This window comes from Letharia lupina (genome assembly GCF_014066315.1).
Source record: "Letharia lupina isolate WasteWater1 chromosome Unknown contig_19, whole genome shotgun sequence".
Lineage (NCBI taxonomy): Eukaryota > Fungi > Ascomycota > Lecanoromycetes > Lecanorales > Parmeliaceae > Letharia > Letharia lupina.
The window spans coordinates 773,500-801,253 of NW_023502988.1; the positions used below are offsets into that span (position 1 = coordinate 773,500).

Below are 27,754 nucleotides of genomic sequence, written 5' to 3' on the forward strand. Positions count from 1 at the left end.
GGATATCACAGATGACCACAAGGTTCCTCTTCTTCAAGGTGTTGGCACCGAGGCAAAACGTCTCAAAGCTTTGCACATGGGGGTCCTCGTTCCCAGATACAACGATATTGGCCAGATTTGGGACTCCACCCATCCTTCTATCTCTTTTGCTGCTCCCAGGCATTAACAAGGTCAAACCGTCTGGATACGCTGCTCAGTGCTCCTTTTTTCCCCCTCCCCGGCCACGCTCTAGGACGGATCTAATTATTTGAGTTGGAATGATATCTAGGCATGCCACTGTAGTTACTTCATGGACCCTGTTGTGCTTGTCGACGGTAATTTTCAGGTAAGGAGAAAGGCGCAAGGCAAGCAACTGGTTGGATTTGGATTGGGCCCTGCTGGTGGTGCGGAGCGGAAGGCGGAGTCTTGGCATCGCGCTCATGAGGCCACCAGGCTGTGAGTTTTATACCCATATCGTACTTCAATGCTACATATTTATTCACCATCGTCACTCATTATTTTTTCAAGCCGACTGTCTCTTCAACAGCCGAAAAGAACGACAACCGGAAGCTTAAGACATATCCTCAGTCAGCGTTTTCCGCATAGCTTCTCCGTCGTCCAGAAAGCCCTTGTTGGCCAGCGCTTTGGACTTGATGACCGCCTGTCACGGATACACCTTCTTCAACGATGCCATCCGCTTTGTCCGACGCGGATAAGCAAATAATCAAGAGAGTGGTGCCCAAGGCGGTCAACAAGATACAGGCTGCTGCGGTGGCTAGGCTTTACGTAGCTTATCCAAATAAGCAACAATGGGTCTACACTGGACTTCAAGGTGCAGCTGTGCTGGCAGACGATCTGGTTGGGAACACCTTCTGGATCAAATTGGTAGATATTTCAGTATGGTGCCCGCCTCTCTGCTCGGTTTGACTACGGTATTGAACAACAGCTAGGGATCCAGTCGCGGCGTGGTATGGGATCAAGAGATTTACGACCCCTTCTACTACAATCAGGATAGGACCTTCTTTCACTCGTTTGAACTTGAAAATTGTCTGGCTGGTCTATCCTTCGTGGACGAGAAAGAGGCCAAACAATTCAAGAAGAAGATGGACGACCGGGAGAAGAATGCGAGCAAGGCCACCAAAGCAACGCCGTTCCAAGGCTCGGGACCGCAGCCAGCAGGCGGGGTAGTAACCAACGGAAAATCGCACCATCGGTTCGGAGCCATTGGTAGCCTATTGCACGGTCAGAGGTCCTCCTCCGCTCCACACGTACCGCAACCACAACCGCAGTCTATTGTCCCTCTCCGGGAGCCTGCGCAACTCAACCATGCACAGATCAGTCCAAGCCGTGATAGGGCGTCATCGCTGGATACGGTTGATCCGTCATGGAGAGGGTTATTGGGCGAGCTACTGGAGATGGGCATCACCGAGGATCAGATCGAGCAGAATTCCGATTTTATTAAGGACTATATAGAACAGCGAAAGGCAAGCGGAATTCCGATTGGGGGCAACGATGGTGTCGCCAATGGCTTCGGCGATGATCGGCGAGTCAATGCACCTCCCTCTCCGCTGCCAGGAGCTCCACCTGGACGATTGGAATCCATCAGCCCACAGGATACTGGCAGTACCGTTTCTTCGAAACGAGGTCCACCCCCTGCCCCACCGCCATCTCGAAAGACTCGCCAAGAAAGTCAGACTGTCATTCCCTCCCATCAGGAAAGGTCACGGTCAAGGTCTCCTGAGAGGACGCCATCACCACGCCCGGCTTACCAATTCCGGGCACCACCGCCACTCGCAGACGCTGGCAAGTTCGCGCAAGCGCCAGCTCCGAGCCTTCCGAAGCGTAATCGAGCTGTCTCGAACGTCGCAAACCCTGGTCCACCTCCACCTCCCAGACCTCCAAAGACGCCTATAGAGGACGAAGCGGATGCAAGACCAAAGTTCGGCGTCCCCCCACCTTTTCAAGGAGAAAGAAAGTCTTCGGTGGCCCCTCCACCACCGCCAAGTCGAGCTCCCCTACAGTCTTCTCCGCGCACTTCTCGAGAGGCCGGTCACGGACATGCCGTACCGCCTAGCGTTGCCGCCGCGCCTCCGCTTCCTCCCAAAGGTCCAGCTGCACCACCTCCATCCGCGGGTCCGCCTCCCCCACCTCCTTTGCCTGGACAACGCCATCCATCCGCCAATCCCCCGCCACCTCCATTGCCCACGATACCAAGACCGGTACCAAGTGCTCCAACTTCTTCGGGAGGCCCCCCTCCGCCTCCTCCCCCACCATTGCCTTCATCCGCTGCACCACTTCCTCCGCCACTGCCCTCGTCTGGTGCTCCACCGCCGCCGCCACCGCCACCGCCAATGCCAATGCCATCTGGCGGAGGTCCTCCTCCTCCATCTTTGCCGGCTGGTCGAGACTCCGTCAGCGCTCCAGCCCTAACGAAACCGGCAGGAGGAAAGGAAGATGTGCTGGCTTCTATTCGAGCGAGCGGCGGCGTTGGTGGAGGCCGATTGAAGAAAGTCAGCGACCAGGAAAAGCGTGATCGTAGCGCTGCTACGGTCCCAGGTGCAGCATCCGGAGGCACTTCAGGCGGAGCAGCGCCGCCACCTCCTTCGGGAGGAGGTGGATTGGGGGATGCGCTTGCTGCGGCATTGAGTAAAAGAAACAAAAAGGTCAGCGCAAGCGGTAAGTTCTATATTTCCCTCCATAACAAACATTGCTATTTCTGACTTGACTTTAATCTGCACAGATGATGAAGAGGACCAGGAGGACGACTGGTAACGATGACAATTGGGACGACTTGCCAACGCGTGATGGACTGTGCCCGTTTCAGTTTGAACAAACGATCAATTAGCGTATAGCTTTTGACTGATTTCAAGACTTCAGCAGAGATGGTAGCTAGAATTCAATGCCGTGAGTGAAAAAGATGAGATCGGTAGAAGTAGACCATTTGACACAGGTCGAATCCAAGGAGCTTCGGGATAACGCCTGACCTGAGTCCATTCTGGGTCCCTTTACCCCTGTCATGCCCAAAAGAGGTCCCTAGAGTTCAATATATGTCTTGCACTCCTGGAAGATAGTCCTAGGCAGTCCGTTGCTATAGAGCCGCCTTCCGAAAGTAGGGTTAGGGCTAGTAAGCTTTGGCGTCTTGGCATGTACAGGACTTTGGTGCAGACCTCCGTATATGTAGATGAAGATACAATCTATCTGGCGGCGTCAAAATTGCGATAATGGGAAGACTAATTTTCATGCATTGCTTTTCTATATATCAAAAACACTCCCCATTCTGCTTTCTGGGGTTGCGAGTTTTTCAATGCCAAGACGCAAAGCTTCGTGCATACGCTAAATTTCAACTCCAATATTTCCCGTTCCACGAGGCCTTATTTATGAGCAACCATACAAACGAACTTTACCCCATGCTTTCTTGAGGATATGAGGCCTGCTCCTAGGCCGACTACGTCCACACCTTCTTTGTCTGTTCTCCGCTTTCTCCGGTCCCAGTCTGAGCATGCCTGCTTCTTCACTCCTAGCACAAGAGCAACGGCCTGCCCAATTTCTGTATGTCGAGGCGCAAAAGGAGCTCCAGGGAACGTAGCGCACGCTCTACCTTCAACAAGGAGACATCTGGTCACGAGTTCGCGCCGCCAAGCTTACGTCGAATCGTCTCTCCTCAATCTAGATTTCCTTAGACCATATTCCGAGCGAGGGTCCTCAAGATTTCCTGCCCTTGCAAGCAGGAGTTTGCCGGCGCCTTTTGGCTTTCCCCCAAGAAAGGCGAGCTCCTCTCAGTATCGGTCTACCGATACTCGACCGCTGTGGAAAAAGCCATGGAAGGACAAAATGCGCAAAGAAAATTCAGCCTTGAAGTCGAGTGATTCACCCGCGCTACCCAGTTTCCTGGATGATACTGGCAGCACGCATTTTGGTCGTAGGAAAACACTGAAAGGGCCGAACGAGTTGAAACTACGGTGCACAGAGTTCGATGAGAACGGGAATGTCACGTTCATGGATGGTGAGTTCAAGAAGTCCGAGCTAATTGCCAAGGTATGTCCAACAAATCTAGTGTCCGAAAGGAGAGATCGATGCTGATAGATTGTGTAGTATGGTCTACTCCCTCGTGACCTGAGAAAAATTGATTCCTCTCTATTGCCCCATATCCTCGTCCGTCCCTCCGCAATCTTGATCAATCTTCTCCACCTACGCGTTCTCATCAAGCACAACCGTGTACTCGTACTTGATGCATATGGTACTACGGACTCATACACTCAGTCCCAATTTATCCACGATCTTCAAGGGAAGCTGGGTCAGCACGAAGCGTCACGGCAAGCTGGAGGCTTACCGTACGAGTTCCGAGCTTTGGAAGCGGTGCTTATCAGCGTCACGAGTGGCCTCGAGGGAGAATTCGAGGTCGTCTCTGAGCCGGTGCAGAAGGTTTTAAAAGAGCTTGAGGAGGACATAGACCGTGACAAGCTACGCCATTTACTCATATATTCAAAAAGACTGGGCACATTTGAGCGAAAAGCTAGGCTCGTGAGAGATGCAATAGATGATCTACTTGAGGCGGACGATGACCTCGTGACCATGTACTTGACTGAAAGGGCGCAAGGAAAAGTCAGGGAAGAAGACGACCACACAGAGGTTGAGATGCTGCTAGAATCGTACCACAAAGTCTGCGATGAGATAGTCCAAATCGCTGGGAATCAGGTCAGCAATATTCGAAACACTGAGGAGGTGTAAGTGTCCCAAGTTTCGCCAACAACGTAGTTCCATACTAACGTCAACAGCGTGAAAGCCATTCTTGACGCCAATCGCAACTCTCTTATGCTTCTCGATCTCAAGTTTAGCATTGGCACTCTGGGCATTGGCACTGCGGCCTTCGCTGCCAGTCTCTACGGTATGAATCTGAAGAACTTCATCGAGGAATCGGATCTTGGTTTTTTGGGAGTGACAGCCACGTCGACGGTCTTGGCAGCGGTGGTATGGGCGTATGGCCTCAAGAGGCTTCGAAGGGTACAAAGGGTCAGTATGTGGGGCGAGCAAGGGAGCAGGAGCCGTGGACCATGGACAGACGTCAACAGCCCTCTACCGGCCTTACCAGGAGAGTCGAGGGTGGAGCGACAAAGGAGGCTGGAGCTGGCGAGGAATGAAAGTGGAGAAGACGGCGCAGGAGTAAGAGAAGGCTCAGAAGCCGTGGAGATGTATCCAACGGTAAATGAGGAGAAACCTTTAAAGGAGAAGTGAGACATTTCGTGGGTTGTCCAGGCACGGCCAGTCTGGTTGATTTGTCCTGCACAGCGATGGGAGCGTTCCGTGGCATCTGTATCTTGTACCGATAGGCCTTACGCAACTCAATCTGTACGGTTCGGAAATCCATTGCGTCGAGCCACGCACATCATTGGTATAATCATCACCTTGTTGCTATCAATCGTCTCTTGTCAACATCTATTCGGCGATACAAGCTAAGGCTAATCGTGTCTACCCTCATTTACGCCCATTTTAAATCCGACATAGGTAGCTACCACTACCATGGCTACCACTACTACCTATTTAAATAGCCTACTATCATAGTCTATCATAATGGCTAATACTACGGTACTATAGTCGCCGTCTGTAGGCCTGATATAGCAGATATCTCTGCCCTGGACTCAGATGTAGCCTATTTTTATTCGGGCTATTTTTAAAGACACGAAGAGAGATAGAAGTCTAGTCAAGAAAAAGGCTACTACACCTCCCACACCAGGTCTAATAATATCACTAAACCTCGCTTTATCACCTTCATCACAGTAATAGACTTTATCGAAGGCTTTATTGTAGACTTTATTTTAATAATAATAGCGAGGCGAAAGAGGTGAAAGAGATGAAAGAGATGAAGAAGGTAAGAAAATAGTAGAAGAAGAGATAATAGAAGAAGAAATAGACTGATAGTAGAGGAAGAGGTAGTAGAAGAGATAGTAACCGATTTTTTAAGACATAATAGACCGATAAGGCCTAAAAAACGATAATATAGGTTCTTCGATATAGATCATTATTATTATGCTAGTTTGCTATATAAATTTGGGTGTTACGTCGGAATTATCGGATTTAAAATGGGCGCAAATGGGGGTAGACACTTAAGTCCAGCCTTGGCGATCCGTCCTCACCATCCTGGACGCCACTACCTTCTCAAGGAGGAGTGCGAGGGAGTACTCGAAGTCACTTCGTGCTGGTCATGGAACGAATCCGTTGGTCTGTCAGTCGCTTGAATCCTGAGCACCAGGTCCCTTTTTGAATCGCTCGCCAGTTGCTATGTCAAAACCCTGGCTCCTGGTATCTCCTGCCTCTCGTGGCATTGGTCTCCAGCTCGCCAGACGCCTGCTCAAGACCACAGATCTGCCCGTCATTGCAACAGCACGAAAAGATGTGAAAATGACCAACGAGCAGATACTGAATGGCCTCGACGTGGACAAGCAGAGGCTTGAGGTGCTGAAGCTCGATGTGACTGGTACAATTTCGCCAATGTTCCTACCGATCTCGAAATTCCCGTTGACCATTTTCGTCAGATGAAAGCACCATCTCTAGAGCGGCATCCCACTGCAAATCCCGTTTTTCATCCAGCTACCTCCGCCTCGCTTTTTGCATCCCTGGCATCCTTCATCCCGAGAAGTCCCCCTCCCAAATCGACCATGCCCAAGCCCTCTCCACTTTCCAAATCAATACGCTTGGTCCACTTCTCCTCTCAAAGCACTTTTCGCCTCTTCTACCCCGCCGTTCCACGACCCTCGAACCCATCCCGCACGTCCCTGCTTCCGCTGTCCTTGCCCTGATGTCTGCGAGAGTGGGTAGCATAAGTGATAATAGCCTTGGTGGATGGTACAGCTACCGTGCAAGCAAAGCTGCTGTCAATTCCATTGCTAAAAGCATAGATATCTATCTAAGGCAAAGATGTGGGGAGAACGCGATGTGTGTGAGTTTGCATCCGGGCACTGTGCAGACAGGGTTGAGTGAGGAGTTTTGGGGAAGCACGCCAAAGGAGAAGTTGTTTACGCCTGAGTTTGCCGCCGAGAAGTTGATACAAGTTGTGAACGATGCCGGGTTGGACGGGAGGGGCAAATGCTGGGACTGGGAGGGAAAGGAGATACCGCCTTGATGGGGCCAATAGTAAAGTGGTCGAAGCAGATGACACGAGGGAAGGGTAACGAAGACAGCTTTGATTTCTTCGAGTTACCAGTTCTATCAGGACATGCGTCTTCTCCGGCCAACTTTGACCTGCCTGATCCCAAGCCGAAATCGACTTTTCCAAGCTGTACTACTCCCTATGGTCCGCTGGAAGTGCTCCACCTGGCACCCGCATTGCCACTATGTAGTGCCAAAAGATTCTCCAGCCCTGCATACAAGCTCCCCGTCCCACTCGTCCCACTTGACCGATCACAGTCCTTACCCGACAAACCAATGGAGCTATCCCCATTCGTGCCTTCCATTCCATTCAGTCCTCGACTACCACCGCAAGCCGCAGACGTGTTAATCACAGCCAGAAATGCACTCTCGAGCATGGCGTTCTTCCGTTCCATAGCGGAGAGTCGCTCTTCGAGACCGCTCATTTCATGCATCAAGGAGTGATCTGATGAGCGATGAGAGCGTCTTCGCAAGAGAGGAGACAGGTGGGGCGTCGGTACCCGGGAAGCAACAGGGCGCGGAACCGGCAGCGAATGGGACGACACTGGGCGTACTTTGCTCTCGTCCTCCGGTCCCTGCAGAGTCGGAGACGCTAGATGAGGCGGCACAGGATAGAAGCCATTTGTTTTGAAACCCCGCGGATGCTCGTCCATGCTATTTCTGCCGAAGTGTGACTTTTGGGATGGTGCTCGCTGGACTGGGGAAACGGGTTCCTGCTCAGCGACTATGATGATCGGAGAGAGCCTTTGAGAAAGCGTGCTGCTGTCGCGATATTGGAGTGTTGTCGTCGCGCTCAGATTGCTGACTTGAGAGTGCTGTGTTCTGTGCTTAAGTTCGAAGAGCGCATAGTTGTAGGAATCTCGTGGACTTGGTAGCTCCGCGACCCCTTCATGGCATCTCTGATCGTTCACTGTGTTCCGAGTGACCGGTTCGACCGCTTCAATCGTTGCCTCGTGAGACCTCATGCGAGCCAAGTCTCGATGTTTCCTTTTTCGGGTATTCTCTGCTCCTTCTTTCTTCAGCTGTTCTAGCTCGTCTGGTGTGCCAACGCTCATGCTTGTGGGCAAGTGATCCAACCGCGGAAACGAGATGCCGCGTCTCTTCGAGCGGAGTGGCGGCGACGGCTGAGACATCTCTTGCTCTGTTTCAGTCGCTGCATTCATCCTAACCGGCGAACCGGGTCTTTTGGGTGGGCTGCTGTCCACGGAAGGGTACAGTTTGTATTGGGATCTGGTAGGTGACTTTTGCGGTGGTACCTTCGGGGACGAGGTCTCTGGGCTTGCTAACCTCCGGCTTGAATGACTGGCTCTCGGTGTCGCTGGGCCGAAGCTGTCGAGCCCTTCAGGCAAAGACGGCAACGGCGTGAGAGGTGCAGGCCCGGGCTGAGGTGGTACCTTGACGAAGACGGCGCTTTGGGCATTAGATACAACGCCGGATGAGGCATCTGATTGGATGTCTTCTGCAGTGGATTCGGCGGACACAACGGAAGGCGCCTTGGAATGGTAGTTGATGACCGGTGATGTCTTGGTCCCTGGAACCTGCTCTTGGGTCATGGGCAACGGTGGCGTTAGAGGAGGTCTGGCAGGTCCCCTGAAAACCATTGGGGGAAGGATGATGCGACTGGGACTCCGATTCAGTGGTTTTGCTGATTGACCTTCACAAGTGACGGCATCCCAAGATCCGTCTGGCGTGACTGGAGCTTCTGTCTGTTTGCCCGTTTTCTTGGCTGGACTGCGTGATCTGCGCCGAATGACCGCGTGAACACGCGAAAATGGTGCCGGACCATTGGCGGCAAAGTCGCGGACTCTTGGCTGGTACTCAGCTTCTGGTATTGGGACTTGAGAAGCACCTACAGTCAAAGTAGTCGCCTCGCCTTGGGACAGTATCTGAGAAAGGTCCCTCAATAAACCGAGAGAGTCATCAGTGGTGCTCTTTCTTGGTGACGATTGCACGGTTGCTGCTTCGGTCAATGGCTTGGGTTCGATGGGTCCGTTTCGTCCAGGTGCGGTGTTTCCGTTCGTCAGTCTGTCCCTGAGAACTCTGTTTCCGAGACTTTCGGAGGTAGGATCGGGAAATCCAACGGTCTGGTAAGGTGACATTCGATGTTTAGCTTCTTCAGTTTCAAGGCTCCTGTGGGTTGAACGCTCATGTACCGGTTCCTGAGTCGCATTGACTTGATGAACGATCGAATTGACATCCCCAACGAGATCGAAAGGAGCTGGGGGATGCCTTCGTTGGCCTTCACTCGCAGGAGAGCCCATAGGACGTCTGCTTTCATTAACCTGGTAGGTTGATGCGTTGCCACTGCTATCGTATATTTGTCTTGAAAGGATCTGTCCATACTTGCGACCATCTGAAGTCCTGTGTATCGCAATTGGCATCTTATCCTCTTTCGAAGACTTGCGTTTAGAGCGCGAACTGAAAACTGTCTTGAGTGAATGCTTGCGATGCTCCGGTGGTGGTTTATCGTCCCCAATCGCGCTTGGAGGACCCTTGACAAGCTCCTCGCATATCTGTTTGTTCAACCTCCTCGCCTCCGAGTTGTAAATGTTCAACCTCCTCGCCTCCAAGTTGTAAATGAAGCCAGCATTTCGTGGCTGGAGTCGCGTGGATCCCTTGGGGAAATGGCGCTTTGGATGCAGCTGCGACGAGTCTCCGTCAATGCTGCTTTGCGGCGGGTCTGGAAATCGAAAAGTCGCTGGATCAATGTGCAGATTGGAATCCATCATAACCTAATCGTCGGAGATGTGACGAGTTGTTAAATGCTCGAAAGTTGTGTGTGAGACGGCTTTTAACCCTCGGCCTTAAATTAGCAAGGGGCCGGGATAGGAGTAAGGTGTTCAGTCCTAGTGCCGGGTTTTCAAAAATATCACGAGTGTCTGCCAGAGAAGAAGTGGGTAGGTTGCATATGCATTCATGCAAGGGGCGAGGTAGTTCAGTACATTTCATTGGGGCAAGAAGGCAGCAAAGGATTAGCAAGGCACAAGATGGGAAGAAGGGGAATAGAGGTACAGTATCGGATGACCACAAACCGATCCACGCGGCTCAAGAAGGGGTCTCTGTTTGAAACAATTCTTGGTTGCGAGCCGTAGCGCCAGGACAATACCCCCATGGTTTGCATCATGTAAAGGAGCCGCTAGCCGGCTTGCACCAACTGCGCCCCGAAAACGCCCGCTCATACTGTAGTATGTGACCAGCATACTGACGCCTTGCGAGGCATTTATCTACATGACGCCTTGCAAGATGCAGCGCTGAAACGAAACAGTAAGCAATAAGACAGCGTCTCTTCGAATCGAAAGGCAGGCAATCACAGCCTCTTCTTGGGCCTAATAAAAGGATCCGCGTCTCTTTTCTTCTTTGGTGGTCGAACTATATGTTGTTGAGGGAGAGGCGGCCTAATTGTAGGAACCTCTTCCGCTTTGATCACTTGACTCGAGCCGTTCCCCGGACGCGTTGACTGTCCAGATCGCACCACTCCTGATGCCACGTTGAGGTTCCCGGACCGGTCGTTGATTCTGTCGACTTGCCTTGGTCCTGCCGCAGCCGCAATACTGTTCGGCGTGGCCGAGCTTGGCGCATTGTTCGCTGGCCTTGGAGGAAGATTGGGGCTCTTCGATGGCGCGTTGGATGGCCTGGGAGGCAAAGTGGAATGTGATGAAGTGCCATTTCGATTCCTGCTATGGCTTCCGTTGGGTAGCCTAGATAGCGGTTGGTCGCCGTTCGATGGTCGTTTGGGTGCATCTTGTTGACTCAGTCCGAAGGGCCCACTTGCTGACTCAGGTCCCTTGGGAGCGTCTAAAGGCGGAGAGCGTTCTCTTTTCCTTTTCTCGCCAATGTGCTGAGTTCGCCCTAGGCGATTCGGACCAATATTATCGGGTGCTGGTGTCTCAGCCGTACTCCGTACAACAGGTACTTGCATGCCATGGGACCCCATTTGCCTCTTCCGCCGGATCTCTGGCAAACGCTGTAAAAGGTATTTGTGGTCCGCCTCGGTCTTGGTAAGTCGTTCCTTTTCTTTCTTCGACAAAGGCGCCGTACTGCTGCAAGTCTTCTGGGTATGGTCAAATACACCGCAAATCAGACAGCGGTCCCTTGTGCAGGAGGCTTTTACATGGTCGGAGCCGGCGCAGCGATAGCATTTGTTTGGGCTCATGTTCGCGGCGTCTGGGTTGTCGCAACGACTGGTAAAATGTGCAAAACTGCCACACTTCTGGCAATTTTCAAGTGGATTCAGGCCGTTCGCTCCTCCGGCAGGCTTCGACGGCATCGCCGCGGCATCATTGAACAGTCTGCTGTGGACTGGTGAATCTGCAACGACTGAGCTGCGGCGTCTTGCAGCGGTGGAAGCGCTGGAGGCTGGTGCGTCAATCACCTCGATATCGTGATCGACATCTGAAGGACTAGCACTCGTCACCGGTGAATCTTTCTTTCCGGTAGGCATGGCCGAGTCCAATTGTAACAACGGTTTCTTCAAGAGGCTTACCAGGTCACCGCTAGTGTAACGGTCTCGACGCTTTGCATCTTGGATCAAGCGGCCCCAAAACTCCCCCCGTATCAGAGATTGGGAATTGCCCAAGACCCATAGCGATGATTTGGCTCGTGTAATGCCCACGTTCATTCGCCGAATATCCGACAGAAATCCGATGCCGCCGCTAAATGATGCCCGAACACAGGAGAAAATGATTACCTCGCTCTCGCGTCCTTGAAACGCATCCGTAGTATTGAAATCCACAGTGGTCAGCACGGAGTCACCATAGATTTGGGCAAACCGAGAGCGAAGTTCCCGCAGCTGGCTTTTGTAAGGGGTGATTATCCCAATCTTTCCTTTGAATTCGTAGCCCTTGCAGTCGGTAATCAGACGCTCAAATAGCTTGAGTGCCACTTCGATTTCCGCGATATTGATCAACGAGTGACCACGGGGAACACTTTGCTGGGTACCTTGCACATCAAAGAAGCGGTATGGTCCGAGGATCTTGCTCTGGTGCCAGGGTCTTGTCCTCAGCTTGGCCATGTCTGGTCCATCCAGTAGTTTGGCATCGTAGAAAGCGTTGCTAGGGAAAAGACTGATCTCCGGATGCATCCGGTATTGAGTATCCAGAAGATGGACGTCGTTGGGACTATTGGCTTGCATGCGGACGAACAGACTCTGCTCGTATTGGAATCGTGCAGCTTCTCTCGAAAGCACTGTCGGCGGCAATTGTTTGGGGTCGCCCACCAAGATGCACTTGGAGCATCCGTACTTGAGAGGGATCAGCGCGCTGAGCTCGATTGATTGGGCGGCTTCATCGATGACGACAGTCTCGAATTCAATATTCAGGCCCTGGAACATCTCGTGACCGCTGCCACTCAGTGTAGCACAGATCACATGAGCACCGTCGAGGACTTCTTGTTGTACACGCCGCCTGCTCATCTCTGCATCTCTGGCGGCCGTATCACCGCTGTCTCGAGCCACGTCGATCTGATTACTGAGCTGTTGCTTCTTTCTCTTCAACACTTCAAATTCGCGATCCTGCTCTGCGGACACCGGCATTCCGCTGGCTTTGAGTCCGTCCACCACTGTCCGAAGACTATGGAGTTGGTCGCTTGTGGACTTGTGTTCCATCATGATCTTGTGGATCTCGTCTCCGGTCCCCGTTTTCTTGCCACTAGCGACATTGAGTTTTGCGTTAACGAGCTCTTCCAACGTCACGTCCAGAACGTTGGTATTGATGGCATCGCTGCGGCCAAGACGAATCACTGAGAGAGTCTGTGAGTTTCCCTCGGCTGTCTTAATGCCTTGCTTGAACCTCATGACGAGCTCGTCGACTGCCGCATTGCTTGGAGCGCAGACAAGTAGCTTTTTTGAGGCAGCCCCGTTGCCGCTGCGCTGCACGTTTCCACTGTTGCTCTGCGGACGAGCAATAGGCACGCCTTTATCAGCGAAACTACCGGTCAACAGTGCACCGACAATGGCCACTATTGTCTTAGTCTTGCCTGAGCCTGGTGGACTATGCCACAGTATTAGCGGCTGCTAGCGCGGCAAAGTGTCATACATCAACATACCCTTGGATGAGAGTGAAAGCATCATTGTCAACAGCTGATTTGACAGCTTTGGCCTGTGCAATATTGATACTGTAATTCGCTACGAGGGGTCCCAAGTGTTTTTCTGAGTACTCGAGCAGTGGCGATGGTCTCGCTCTAATCACCTCATCGCAAAGGTCAAAATACTTGAGACCCAGCAAAGCACCGTATTCCCTCTCCAACGGTATGATGGACGAAACCTTGACACCGTATAACGTGGAATTAGGTACCATCGACGCCACTAGGCCGTTGCCCACGTTCGCTCTGTACGTTATTTCCATCGTGGACTTCTTCCGACTGATCTTGAAGACGCGGGCAAGACAATGCGCTTGCCGGGCTTCAGCTGTAGGTGACTGATGTTTTGACATCAATACTACGTCGGCTTCACCGATCCCAAGCTCCTTACCTTCAGCCATCGATATAGTTGTGCTGACTTCGAGAAAGGCATCGACGGTCATGCGATTTGCTACCTTGATTTCGAAGGTCTTGAAATTGCCTTCTTCTTTCGACTTCAAGAATCCCTGCCACGCTTCGAGGACTAGCAGGGGCTCAAAGGTATTCTGATAATCGGTGGGGGTTCGAAAGCTGTTTGTCACTAAGCGGTAGTCCTGCCTCTCGGAGCCTGGGGGAAAGTCGCCGTTGTGGAAAAAGTCCCAGCCGAGGATAGTCTTATGGAGAGCCGTGAGGTCGGGTGCCAATCGTGCACGCATATCTTTGGCAGACCTGACCTGCCTTGTCTTCTTGATCGGTCCCTTGTATTTGGCTTGTATGGCTCTGGCAGCTTGATATTCTCGGACCACATCAGGGAGTCTCGACGGTTTGGGGCCGAAGAGCTCTCGATCCAGATCGTTGTCTGATTCGGATTCTGAGCCCGAGGATAACATCATACTGGACGCCTTGGGGGCGTGATCCTTGCCTTTGACGCCGAGGCTGCCCAAGCCCGAGCCTTCCCCGAAAGTTTGTCCGGAATTGCCAACCGCGGCCTTCTTCTTGACCATGGCCAGTGTCTCGGCATCTCGCTGCTTCTTTGCTTCTCGGTCTCTTTCACGCTTTTCGCGGAAGAGAGCGCGGTCAGCGTCAGATGCGACGACTGACTTGGCTCCCTTGAGGGCTTTCTTCTCCCGCGTTGGGACGGTAGACGGTTTGCGATCCCGAGTCTCTGTTGGTTTCCTGCTCGCAGCGATCGAGGCCTCCATGCCCTTCATCAACTCCGCAGAGCGACTGACGGATAAGAGGTCCTGGTCCAGGATGTCGGAATCGCCAAATTCATCGTCAGATACCTCGACGACGGGCTGAGATGACTTGGCTTTGGACCTCCAAGCATCCAAGTCAATAACCCCCGCCTTGATTCTCTTCTTGACAGCTAGGGACTGCTCTTGGCTACGATCCGACACGGGTCCAGACTGTTCACCATCAGTATCTGCCAAGGCAACCGTACGACCCAGGTTTGACTCCAACGCTCTTGCGAGCTCGGCTTTCTCCTGTGGTTTCAAGTGTGTCCTCCCTTGAGGTCCATTGTTGATCACTTGCTCCAGGAAATTGCAGGGTCCTTCAGCAAGGGTCATGGACAAGTCCGTCAGTCGATCCAAGACTTTGTGGGTAAGCTTTACCGAGATTTCCACGAGGAAAAGATCACGTAGTCTTAGCCATTTACTCATTGCTTCCATGATCCGAGCGGGATGCTCCAGAAGGCCCTTGCCGGCTTTGTTTTCCTGGGCTCCGGTGGTAGCGTCCTCCTGCTTGACGGGATTTGCAGAATCAATCGCAGTTGCGAAGACGCTGTACTGGTCGAAAAATCGTTCCGAGAATTGCATGGTATCTCTGCAGAACTCCTTGAGTAGATTGGAATCAGCAACTCTCGCCCGACTCCAATCCTCCGTCGTCTCGTATATCACTCTCAGACCTTCCCACTGGCATTCCCAGAAGTTCTCCAGCGCTTTGGTTTCGGGTGTGCCGGTGAGCGAACGGGTTCGGAGTAAGCCGTGTTGAGAGTCGCAGAGGATGTCAAGCACATCGGAGGAGGTCTTCAACATGCGGGGACAAGAAGCAAATGTCCGATTACGTGCAATGCGACGGATAGACCAAGAGAATGCATTCAGTGTCGTCTCGAGGAAGGTCTTGAGTAAGTGGCCAATGGCCTCCTTCCGAGCTGATTCGGAGCTGATGCTTTTGATGAGGTTGACTCCTGCTTCGTATAGGTTGGCATCCGGCGAGAAGAGCGATGCAACCAATGCAGTAGCCGTGTCAGAGTGGCGGAAGAGCTTATCCAGATCGCTTGGGCCAAAGTCATTGATACGCTCCAAGATTTGACATACCAAATGTGTGAGGCGGCCGAATTTGACGTTGAATCCGCTTTTGGCTTTGGCGTAAATCTCGTCTGCTTTCACCTTGGGGTTTTCATCCACGTTCACCTTGAATTTTTCGAGCCCCGTGAGATCGTTGATGCCGACCAGAGCTGCCTTAGCCACGGCCACATTGCCACGGTCGAGATGTTGAACTACAGCGTCCCAAATGGCTGGGGAGTACGACGCATATCCATCCGAGACTTCTTTGTTTTGCTTCAAAGCCTCTTGATCCGTCTTCAAAGATTTGCATTCCAACGCGAGAGCAACCTTGACAATCTTCAGACAGGTATCTGCGCAGTGTTCATGGAGCTTGTTGTCAGTAGGCATGGAAGGTATCTCGATGATCTCTTTGACGTACGCGCTAGTTACTTCCAACGTCTCGGCGGCTACAATTCGACCCGTTGGACTCAGTGTAGCACCTTCCTTGTTGCAATTGATCAGCGTCCAGCCCAAGGTCGCAAATCCTGTTCGTTTGCACTCTGCCCTCGCGTGTACCGGAAACATGTTTGCTTGCAATCTGTCCAACAGCTGAAAGCCAAGGGAACGACATGCTCCAGCCTGATGCACAGTCTCTAAAGAGGTCATGAAAGGTCTGATCCAAGCGAGCATGTCCTTGAGCGCAGATGACTCATAGTCTTCGTCTTCGTCGGCCTCCATTATGAATCTGTCAAATTGTGGGTTGTTGAAGACCTGCTCGATGAATGCGGTTGGCGAGATTGTGCCCATTGAGTCCCAGAAATCCTTTGGTGCGAGCTCCAGCAAGCTCCTGATTGTTTGGATTAGATAGCGTAATCCTTCCATGTCATGATTGAGGTTTTCTAAAGCGAGCCGGAAAACGTCAATATCCAAGGCACGAAGGGAATGGGTTACTAGATTGTTGTCGAGCTTTTTAATAATCAGGCCAACGCCGTACCATAGTCGTTGGAGCATCGTCATGTCCACATCAGGTCCAAGACACAGCCGCATGTTCAACAGAAGCGGGTCTCGTAGGGCAAAGTCGAAATCCTCCTCTGAGGGTATGGTCTTATACTTCGACCAAGTATGGGTAGCCCAGGTCCACCTTTCATGGTTCGTGTCGAACAGGAAAGTCGTTGCGCCTGGTACATATTGCGTAATTCTCAGTCTCCTGTTCGTCTGCACTAAAGTAAAAGGCTGCTGAAAATGCTCTTCTAGAAGAGACCTATCGGCGAAGAAGGCTTCACAACACAGAGCTTCGAAAAGGGCAAGCTGGGAGGGGAGCTCTAGGACGTCCTTGTGCCGACTTGAGGGATCAGTCGCTTCCAATTTTAGAGTCGCACCGTCCAGCCCGCGCCTGATGCGGTCGATGTCTCGGGTATTGAATATATCGATTAAAGCGCCCACGTCCTCTTCGGTGTGGAGACTACCAGCATTAGCATTGCAATGGTCCCTCCGAGGTTCCAGGTCTTCTGTGTACCACTTACTGCCTCAAGTTTTCAACCAGTCGCTGTCGAGATTTGTAGTATGCTATGACACATGCATCGCATCTTCCCAATTGTTCATCGATCCGGGCCCCAAGCTCTTCTTGAATGCGCCGCGCATCATCACCGTCGAAGGAGAAGAGCATTAAGCACTCACATGCTTGCTCTCTTCGGAGGTCAGCACTCTCACCAATCGGGTGCTCGATTTTCACGCGGTTCAGATCAGGGGCAGTGGGTGTGTATATGCTGCAAAACCAGTGCAATTCAGGAGGCAGATTCTTCAGCTCTCTAGTCAAAGTTCAAGTCGTCAGTGAGGTGACAGTGAGTCGTTTGGACACCTTCGGGTACTGGGATACGTACTGGAGCTTACTCAAATACACCGCCATGGTTGTTTAAGCGCCGTTGAAGAGCAGCGCTGGTTGGAGAGCCCTTGCCCTCCTTCTGAGGAAGTATGGTGGATCTTGAAGCTTTGGCTTCACGGTGGGCATTCTCGGGGTCGCGAGAGGCTTGCCACTGAGATAGCAGGAATTGTTATGGTGTCCATGATCATGGCGGCTTTTAGTGAGGTTCAACAGAACAAGAGAGTCGCAGGTCAGGGTAGCAAGCTCAGGTGAAGCTTATTAAAAGGCAAGACAATGAGAATGAGGAGGAGTCTTGGAGTTTTACTGTTGAGAAGGTATACCGAGAATCGCCTGTGCTTTGCTACTCGTATGTACGGAATTAAACGCGTAAAGTGGAACACAACATTTATGCTGGCATCAACTAGCGCCGGAATTTAGGATCCCAAATCCCATGAGAGCGGGTACTACAGGGTACTCCTTACGGCAGACGACGGCTGAGCACTACGACAAAACTACTTTTTTTTTCTTATTCTATTTTTCTTCTTCGCGATTTCTAGTAACTCTTTTTAAAAAACTCTTTTTAGAATGTTCTTAACTCTTCGAGAGGTACTTTTTAAGACACTCTTTCTAAGGCTACTTTAAAGGCTACTCTCCGGGCTACTCTCCGGGCTACTCTCCGGGCTACTCTCCGGGCTACTCTCCCGGGTACTCTCCCGGATACTCTCCCGGGTACTCTTCCGAGTGCTCTTCCGGGTATTCTCTCGAGTACTTACGACGAATAATAAATAATACTGCGATCGAGTATTTATAAAGTTCTTGGAAAAAGAAAAGAAAAAAAATTCTACGGGATTTTCTACGGAACTTACCGCGAATTCTTTTAAGAAAATTTCTTTTTCGCACTTCGAGTGTTTCTTCGAGTAATTTCTCGAGTAACTCTTTAAGATACCCGAGTAACCCTCTAATCGTGTCTACCCCCATTCACGCCCTACCTCCATTTACGCCCATTTAAATCCGATAATTTCAACATCTACTATATTAGGCCTATAGACGGCGACTACTTAGTTTCATGCATAAGCGAGTTACAGCTCGGCAGAGGTGAAAAAAAGTTCGATAGAGGTGAAGCTTCGGTATATGCTCACTTCACCCCGGATAAACTCATAGCATATACTGAACGTATTCGTTTCACCCCGAATAAACTCGGGCCGGGTCTAAAATAATATCGACACTTTAGACGGGATAACGCATATGCTAAGTATATACCAGAGACTTCTTAATTTCTAAATAATTAATATTGTTAATAGATAATAAAATAGTAATAGATGCTTTAATATTATGCCTTCTTCGCTAAAAATATATATATACTCAATATCAGCAACGCATATACGTATAAAAGGATCGCTGGCGTTAGTAATAGCCCCTATGGGGGCCCTACGGGGGCCTGCGAAGGCCCTGCGAAGGCCCTACGGAAGCCCGTATTTAGGTCCAATTAGGGGTGTCTGGCTATCAAGCGCAGACACCCCGAGACCAGGCTTTTTTAGCTAAGTTGCTAACAGCTAGACTAAATTTAATTTTCTTCACCTCCGATAAGGTGCTGGCATATGCTAAGTGTATTCCTTTCACCTCGGACGAGGTGCATATACTTAGCATCTACTCACCTCTGCCGAACTTTTTTTCACCCCTGCCGAGCTGTAAGCCCTTTCCTCATGAAACGCGAAATACTAGGAAATGCGAAATATTTAAATCCGATAAGTCCGGCCCAACACTCAAATATCTACTTCTCACCAAAATTCTATGGCAACTTCGCACAATAAGGATGAAAAAATATGGTTCTTCCTTGCTACCAAGGCTTCTATATCGGAGAATCCAATTCACCGTTTTTTAGGCTCTATCGGTCTACCACTTTGCGAAAATCGTACCTCTACTACCTCTTCTTCTACTACCTCTTCTTCTATTACCTCTTCTTCTACTACCTTACCTCTTCCACCTCTTCTTCTACTACCTCTTCTTCTATTACCTCTTCTTCTACTATCTTACCTCTTTCACCTCTTCTACCTTACTATTGTTGCTGCGGTGAAGCCTTCGAGGTATCGAATACTACTTAGATACATATGTCGTTAGATAAAAACAGGCCATATCTGAGTTTAAGATAGGGACACCTACTATACTAGACCTATAGGCGGCGACTATGGTATCGTAATATTAATTATTATAATAGACTATAGTAGTAGGCCATTTAAATGAGTAATACTTAGTTTCATAAGGAAAGACATAATACTAGGAAATGCGGAATTTTTAAATTCGATAAATTCGATATAGCTGGCTATTACTATTATAGCTATTACTATTACTTATTTAAATAACTTATTACTAGACTCTATTATAAGAACTAATACTACGATATTATAGTCGACTATAAATCTAATATAGTAAGTATTCTCGCTATAGATATTTTTAAAGATATAAAGAGAGATAGAAGTTTAGTTAAAGAAAAGACTATTATATCTTCTACGCTAGACTTATTAAGAACTTTATCGTAATCTTAACTATAGTCTCTATCGTAGTAATATAATAAGATAAAAGAAATACGATTTTTACGAGTTAGTAGATCGATATTCGTATATATTCGAAAGTATTCGATATCTAATAATACCCGATTTAAAATTCGATAAGTCCGACGCAATATCAAAATGTCTATCTTTTATTAAAATTCTATAATAACTCGATATAATCATGAAGGATAATACTAAACTTCCATTGCTAGCAATATTAATGTATCTGAGAATCTAATTTATCGTTTTTTAGGCCTTATCGGTCTATCGGTTCGTGAAAAAACCGTCGCTACCTCTTCTTCTACCACGTCTTCTTCTACCACGTCTTCTTCTATCACATCTTCTTCCACTACCTCTTCTTCTATTACATCTTCTTTAACTACCTTCACTATATTCTTACCTCTTCTACCTCTTTTACCCCGCTGTTGTTGCTGTGGTGGAGCCTCTGGTAAAGCCTGTAATGGAGCCTGCGGGGAAGCCTATGGTGGGCCCGCCACTGTTATGGAGTAGGTCTTCCTCTATCTTGCTGTTATTGCTATAATAAGATGAGCGTTAGTAATATTAGTAAGCCTAATGTGGAAGGTGTAGTAGCCTTTTTCTTAACTGAACTTTTATCTCTCTTCGTATCTTTAAAAAGAGCTAGTCCGAGGTGATAAATAGGCTATTCTTTATGATATTTTACTACACTATAGAGCCTCGATATAGTATAACGTCTTATTCAGATAGATATATAGTAAAATCAAAAACAATGCCCATATTTTGATATTGCGTCGGACTTATCGGATTTTAAATCGGGCATTATCAGATATCGAGCACTTTCGGATATATACGAATAAGGCTTAAAAAATAATAATTTAAATTCTTCGATATAGAAGCCTTAATCGTAAGAAAGAACTAGAGTTATTAATTCTTATTATATAGAGTTACTATAGAATTTTAATAAGAAGTAGACATATAAGTATTAAATCGAACTTATCGAATTTAAGATTCCGCATTTTCTAGTATTATGCGTTTCCTTATGAAACTAAGTAGTAATAGTTATATACTCTATAATAGTAGTAGCCATCTAAGTCGGATTTATCGGATTTAAAAATTTCGCATTTCCTAGTATTTCGCGTTTTCTTATGAAACTAAGTATAGTATCGTAGTATTAGCTATTATGATAGACTATAATAGTAGACTATTTGAATAAGTAATAGTGGTAGCTATAATAGTGTAGCCATGATAGTAGTAGCTATCTATGTCGAATTTACATTTGCGCCCATTTTAAATCCGATAATTTCAACGTCTACTATATTAGATCTGTAGACGGCGACTATAGTACCGTAGCATCAGCCATTATAATAGACTATGATAGTAGGCTATTTGATTAAAGTAACAGTGGTAGCTATGGTAGTGGTAGACCATGGTAGTGATAGCTATCTATGTCGGGTTTATCGGATTTAAAATGGGCGCAAATGGGGGTAGGGCGCAAATGAGGGTAGACACGATTAAGTACTCTCTAAAGTACCCCCTCGAGTACTTCTAAAAGTATACTATCGAATAATCTCTTAAATCTCCCTCGAGTACCCCCTAAGAATCCCCTAGAATATTTCCCAAAATATCTCTCTAAAATATTTCTTAAAAAAACCTCTTTAAGTATCTCTTTAAAGTCACGGGAAGAAAAAAAATTGGTTTTAGTTTTCTCGTAGTATCAGCCCTCGTCCGCCGTACTCGTGTGGAATGAACGTTCACGGTGTACGAGGAATCAGATCTGAAGGAAATGTCACTGTGTATGTTGGATACGTATCTGTCTATTTCACAGCTATCATTGTCAGGGTGAGACTTCTACTGAAAGCAGCATTTCTCTCTCTACGCCCTAGAAAAAGAAGTCAAGCGCCGAGAACCACCGCATCAGATGGCTGAGTACGCAAGTACAAATAGACACCAGTGCCCGCGACATTCTTCGTAAGATCTAGCCCCTCGCCCTCCAATCAAGCGGTCACAAGTGACCAAACCTTCTGCAAGGATAGCAGCTTCCACGCCTTCCCGGTCAAAACGCCGCCCATGCAACATCAATCAAAGTAACTCGCTCAGGAAACATGGCCGCAGATAGGAGTATCTAAGTCGTTGGCGGATGTATGTACAGGGAGACGCATGCAAAGTAGGCCGTATATCGGAGCGTCGTGATGCTATCGCAAAGAGGACTGCCCATGTCGTGCTTTCGAGGTGTGCACATCCGAATGGCTCGACTCCACCCTCGTGAGAAGAGCTGCCGAGGTAAAGTCGTTACTTGCTTCGTAGCTTGGTCGTATCTGGTCCATCGAACTCCGCATTCTGTCGAATGATGGCCTCGGTCGTTCGAAGGACACGCGAGGTTGCTCCAAAGACGACTTGTGCCCAGTGTATTCGGTCCCATCACTGCCGGTTTGGCTGTGGGGGTTGTGTGTGGTGCCTGTCGCAGCTACCGAGGGTGGGTAAATAGGTCGTTCATCATCTTCTAACGGCGTTCGCGTACCTGGGGCCGCTTTCGCAGGCTGAGAAACATCGGACGAAGCTGCTGATGGCACTTTTCCCGGCGGCACGTACGCCTCATACTTGTCCAGGTACTTAAACCTCCCTTGCCGAATCTGTTCTCGGATGATATCGACGTCCATGGGGAAATATATCTTCTGGAAGGACTTGATCGTGAATCGGGGCATCAGACATATGCTGACCGTGAGTAGCGTAAGCACCCAGAATGAAAGCTCGCCATAGACTTCGGGCGCCGCCTTGTAAAATTGATCAGAGGAAGAAAATGCAGTGTACACCCCAGTCCAGAACCAGATCAGGAGGATACTGAAGGAAACGAGCAACAACATCAGCCAATCCCACCGGTAGGTGTTCAACAAGATGTAAAGGTTGACGACTACGATGGTCGCCGTGGCGGTGTACACGCCTATCCTTTTGTTGTCGTTGAGATCCAGACCATTGCTGGTAGTGAAGGTGGCGGGCCTGAACAGCAGGTATGGCATGAAGAAGCAAACCAGTGATTGGTAAATTCCATCGAACATGTAAAGCCTACACAAGGTCAGCAAACACGTGAGAGCAACGGATACCTCTCACATACCAGAATTTCTTTTGGGACCATTCTTTCCGCTCAATGCCTCTCCGGTAGAGTTGCGGAACAGCTAACGAAACCTTGTCGTTTACGTCCTGATCGAGTATACCCATAAAGATCACCGCAAGAGATGTAAACGCTAAATTGACGAGCAGGATGTAGGTGTAGTCGAAAAGGTAAGAGCAGTCGAAATTGTTGTATATCTGATACCAGAAAAGGGCAAACGTCCAGACAATGTTCTAAAAGACCAGTCAGCGCGTTGACCAATCAGCCGTTCGGCTACTTCATGCGTACCTTGTAGAAGAAGTTGGCAATGGTCTCTGCCAAACGTCGGTAGGACCAACGGCCGTGCACGAGAATCAGTCGCTGTAAGAAGCGGAACTGACCGATGGCATAGTCGGAGGACATGACTGCCTGTCTACCCTCCTCACCGGCGATCCCAACGCCTACATCGGCTTCTTGTATCATTGCCACATCATTCGCACCATCGCCAATGGACAAAGTCATCACGTCCAATCCAACTTTGACCATCTGAACAACCGCCGCTTTCTGGGCAGGGCTCACTCGGCAGCACAGAACAGATTTGCACATCTTGCAAAGCAGCAGGAACTTCTGGCGCAGCCCCTCCCCGAGGACCAATTTCAAGGCATCGCCGTCGATGACAATAGCGTGTGTAGGTCCGGGCGGCTCGTGATTTTTGCGAGCGGCCTTCAGTTCTTCGTCCGAGCCGGTGATGTTGAACGAGGCCAGATGCTTGTCCAGCTCCGCCTCGGCGGCTCCAGGTGAGTCCTCCTGCACCTTGAACACGATCAGGTCCATCTCGTTGCTGAGAAGATTGCAGGAGAAACCAATGTTGATGGCCGTCTCTACTTTGTCACCCGTGAGCACCCAAAGTTTGATACCGGCATCCGCGAGCAGAGCGATGGTGTCCGGGACACCATCTTGCAATCGATCCTCAATTGCCGTTCCTCCAATGAGGTCGAGGTCCCTTTCAATGGCGTCGGAAACAATCTCAAGTTTGTCCTCTCTGTCGATGATGGCCGCTGCGGCAAGGTCGTGCTCCTTGTTCCAGACTTGATATTCTTTCTCATCTATTTCCTTTTGTGCAACGCATAGCGTTCGTAGACCCTCACGAGCAAACATCTCGAGATGTTCAGCGGTGACTTTCCTCAGTTGCTGTTGCTCTCCTCGCTTCAGTCGTGAATAGATGACGCTGTCGGCGCCTTTGCAGAATAGCACAATCCTGCCGTCAGGCATACGTATGATGGCGCTCATACGTTTTCGAGACGAATTGAACTCGAGAGTGTTAAGCACCGTGTACTCTCTTTCCTCGCCCAGGATGTTCAAGATGATACCGTCGGTGGACCTGCCGATCACCGTGAAACCACAGTCCCGGGCTGTGGCCACCAAAGCCGCTTCATCAGGCGACTGGGCTTTGTACTCGATCCTTGGCGGATCCCCCGGTGTTCTTTCGGTAATTACGGTATGGCAAAGGGCCAGAGCAAGCATAAATTTCTCGGTCGCCAGTTTCTGTTCCTGCCCGGACTGGCCTTCCAGGTCGGTGACGAAATCAGGGGCAACGAATGTTAGCTCATCATCGTGAAGATAGGGATTGTTATGCATCTTCCGAAGGTCCTTCAGCATCTTGATACGATCCTGAGCAATCTGTTTATGCGCTTTCGCCCCCTCTGCCTCGATGTCGACACCTTGGCGCCTCTGCATGCCAGCCTGAGCCTCGGTATAGGCCTCTCCATAAGGAAGCCCGTTGATAGAGCACTTCTTGAATTCCATAACATTCTGAGTCAATGTTCCCGTTTTGTCCGAAAATATGTATTCGATTTGTCCAACATCGTCCGAAATGTTCCATGACTTGGGCGTACAGGGATAATCGAGCTTCTCGTAATACATAAACGTATCACTATAGATGAAGAAGGCTTGAGCAGTCCTGATGATTTCCAGGGAAATGTATAGCGATATGGGGACCAAGTTCTGAAAGAGAATCACAGACGCCCAGAAGGTGATGAATCCGTCCAGCGAAGGTTTGCCCCCAATGGAACCGAATTCGAAGTAGTCCAAGGAATTGTTGCCCTGCGACCATATCACTCCGTTGATAATACCCGAGAGAAGGCACATGAAAAAGAGGATGACAAAGTTGTAGATGACGTCCCAGTTGAGTTCCCTTGCAATGCGGGACCGTTTACTAGGAGTCATGCCAGAATTGAGCATGATCTTTGTTTCCCGTCCGGTGAAAACGACCACCCCAAGAACCCACTCGGTATTGCGGAGGGTGCATCCGCGGAGGAGAAGATTGTTGATAGAAATCGGTTCCGCCATTTGGGTCCCGGGCGCCGCAGGACTTCTGGTATCCCTTTGTACCCATCTTGCCGCCCCACTATATTGATATAGATTGGCTTGAGGCGCGTCGCTTTCTATCACGAATTCCGTTTGCTCGCAGTCCTTTGCATGCTTGATCTTGCGCCCACTATGCAAAGCTTGTCGCACCTTCAGGTTGGTTTCCCCATCCAGACCTTTGGTCTCCACGTAGCAAGCACCGTCAGGATCAGAGGTAGACAAGACGACCAGGTCTGCCGGTATCTGGTCGTCGTTGTATATGCGCAGAAAATCTCCCACTTGGACATTTTTCCAATGATCCTTCTTGAATTTGGCCTTCCCCGGAACACTTTTCAGCGGGTCTATAAGGTTACCATAAAATTTTGCTGGAGCAGGACGACTCTCGCGTTTGGCTCCATTCGGAGCAGCCAGCTTGCTCTCAGCCGTTTCAAGCACGAGATTATCGTCTTCGTATGAAAAAGATGTACCGGGACGCTCTCCCGGAGACAATCTACTACTCTCTGTCACACCTCGCTGTCCCGGCTGCGGGGATGGTACTGGTGTCATCTGGATCTCGTCTACATCCCCTCGGCTTTGCATGGAGTGGAATGACGTCCGAGAAGACATCATTGAATTTCGAGTCCGCGTCGATTCGCCGGAAGGTCGAGCTTCATTCAAGGCTCTTTCGGCGTTTGTTTTCTCGTCGCGAGACTTTCTTCGGCTTTTACCCTTGAAGAACCTGAAGATTTGCACGATCCCGCGAGTCGTGGCTTTCTTGATTTTACGCCATAATGAGACGTTGTCAGCGGAGCTGTTGACGTTGTTCCATTCAACCAGGCGATGAACTGGGGAGTTGTTGAGCTCGTTGTCGAGTACGGTTCTGCGCCAATCCTCTATAGCGTCTTTGACAGCAGTGACAAATAAAATGACTATCAAAGGCACGGAGCCTAAACCAGGGTTGGAAGCACCAAATATGCTGAAGAACTGTTTGACGTGACACATCAGCATGGTAAGCCGTGACGGAGTGAAGCACGTTCCTTACCGCAAGAACGATGACGAACAGGAAGTATATATTGGCGATGTTGTGGAATTGGAACCACAAGTTCTTTGGGATGAAGCTTAAAGGGGTGTACTTCGCTGTACGAATCTTGTTTCTGGCGTACTTTGCCAGAGGGCGCCCATCCTCATCCTTTGCGTCGTCCGGCAAGGGAATGTTGAAGAAGATTCTCCGCCTGGAGTCTTCTTGGTCGCCATTCTCCGTTGAAGTATCAGTCTCCTCTTGTATGCCATCTAAGTGCGAACCTTCCGCAGACTCCCCTTTCTTCTCGCTGGAACCCATCTTTCTGTGATGTAGCCTGTCTATTATGCTATGTCTTTTTTTCTGCTCATTAGCACCGGTCACACGCTGTGTCGCCCATCGAATTCGCTTGATAGGATTAGAGACATTACTATCTTCCTGGTATGGCTGAATCGCCATAGCGACAAGACCGGGTCCACTTGATAGTGATCATCCAGGAATCCCCGTAGCTTTTGGACCTGGTAAGATGATATGTACCCCACCAGCGCAATCTCAGCGTAACATCTTTCAGACTAGGTTGAACGAGTGAAATGAAGTATTGAATCTTCCCACACGAGATGTTTGTTTCAAAGCGAGCGAGAGTGAATTGTTGTCCGATATTGTTACCGGCTGCGGCGACCAAAATTCGGAACGGAGGGTCGGCTTAGAGTCGTTGCTAGTAGAGTATCAAGTGATAGGTTTTAGGGGAAGAGACAGGACTTTCATTGGGATTGCGAATCTCGTGTATTTTAGATTCTATGGATGTTCGCAGAGGCGAGAATTGGATAGAACAATGACAGTGGTTGAGTTGACTCTGAAGGGTCGCTGACGCTGACGCTCGAGGATCCTCGGGCGATTTGTAAGTTTTGACTTTTGTGCCCGGCTCCGGGTGGAAGGTGTCCGAGATATGTGAGAGGACCTCCCCAATTTTGGGGAGTCAAGTTGATGGCAGCTACAGAGTATGTGTTGAGCGGCGTAGCTGATGTATCTACTAAATTCTCCTCTATCGCGGAACTCTCAGCTGGCCAGGAAGATTGGTCTTTGATTCAGGCCACCTACAAGTCGAGCGTACAAGCTTAGGGGCTGTAATTACTCGTAAGGCTGATACGGGTAAGCAACACTTTACTCTACATTACCTTCTGTTGGAATGATCCAATCCAGGCTAGACCTGCCTCCTCGGCTCCGTTACAATCAGTCTCAGCCGGAAAGATTCGGTGCAAATGCTGAAGCAATTGGAGTAAGAATTATCTGTCCTCGGGAATCGGCGATTCTGCGAAGCGGCTTGGCAGCGCGTGATCTTCGTGTGTACAAGTAGAGTATGGGGCGCGACGCGCTAAAGCCTCACTGAAATATCAAGCACCGAGGCACCAAAGCAGTACTCACATAGTGATCAATTGATGATTGAGCCCCAGCAAGGCGCCAAAGACCGGC

The 27,754-nt window shown here is 49.6% G+C and overlaps 5 protein-coding genes across 5 annotated transcripts; 3 read left to right on the plus strand and 2 right to left on the minus strand.

Moving 5' to 3' along the window:
- Window positions 1-666: 666 nt before the first annotated feature.
- Window positions 667-2,751, plus strand: HO133_004013 (uncharacterized protein; the record flags this gene model as incomplete). The annotated part of the gene is made up of 3 exons (XM_037294932.1): window positions 667-876; window positions 930-2,655; window positions 2,720-2,751. The coding sequence occupies 3 exons, from the start codon at window positions 667-669 to the stop codon at window positions 2,749-2,751; spliced, it is 1,968 nt and encodes a 655-aa protein (XP_037148979.1).
- A 1,059-nt stretch (window positions 2,752-3,810) lies between these two features.
- On the plus strand, window positions 3,811-5,211 carry HO133_004014 (uncharacterized protein; the record flags this gene model as incomplete). The annotated part of the gene is made up of 3 exons (XM_037294933.1): window positions 3,811-4,014; window positions 4,072-4,703; window positions 4,755-5,211. 3 exons carry the CDS (start codon window positions 3,811-3,813, stop codon window positions 5,209-5,211), a joined length of 1,293 nt encoding a protein of 430 aa, XP_037148980.1.
- An 845-nt stretch (window positions 5,212-6,056) lies between these two features.
- On the plus strand, window positions 6,057-7,096 carry HO133_004015 (uncharacterized protein; the record flags this gene model as incomplete). Its single annotated transcript, XM_037294934.1, has 3 exons — window positions 6,057-6,195; window positions 6,251-6,451; window positions 6,510-7,096. 3 exons carry the CDS (start codon window positions 6,057-6,059, stop codon window positions 7,094-7,096), a joined length of 927 nt encoding a protein of 308 aa, XP_037148981.1.
- Window positions 7,097-7,262: 166 nt separating this feature from the next.
- On the minus strand, window positions 7,263-9,848 carry HO133_004016 (uncharacterized protein; the record flags this gene model as incomplete). Its single annotated transcript, XM_037294935.1, has 1 exon — window positions 7,263-9,848. The coding sequence occupies one exon, from the start codon at window positions 9,846-9,848 to the stop codon at window positions 7,263-7,265; it is 2,586 nt and encodes an 861-aa protein (XP_037148982.1).
- A 12,179-nt stretch (window positions 9,849-22,027) lies between these two features.
- Window positions 22,028-26,743, minus strand: HO133_004017 (uncharacterized protein; the record flags this gene model as incomplete). Its single annotated transcript, XM_037294936.1, has 5 exons — window positions 22,028-22,299; window positions 22,354-22,895; window positions 22,945-23,174; window positions 23,230-26,250; window positions 26,309-26,743. 5 exons carry the CDS (start codon window positions 26,741-26,743, stop codon window positions 22,028-22,030), a joined length of 4,500 nt encoding a protein of 1,499 aa, XP_037148983.1.
- Window positions 26,744-27,754: the final 1,011 nt, after the last annotated feature.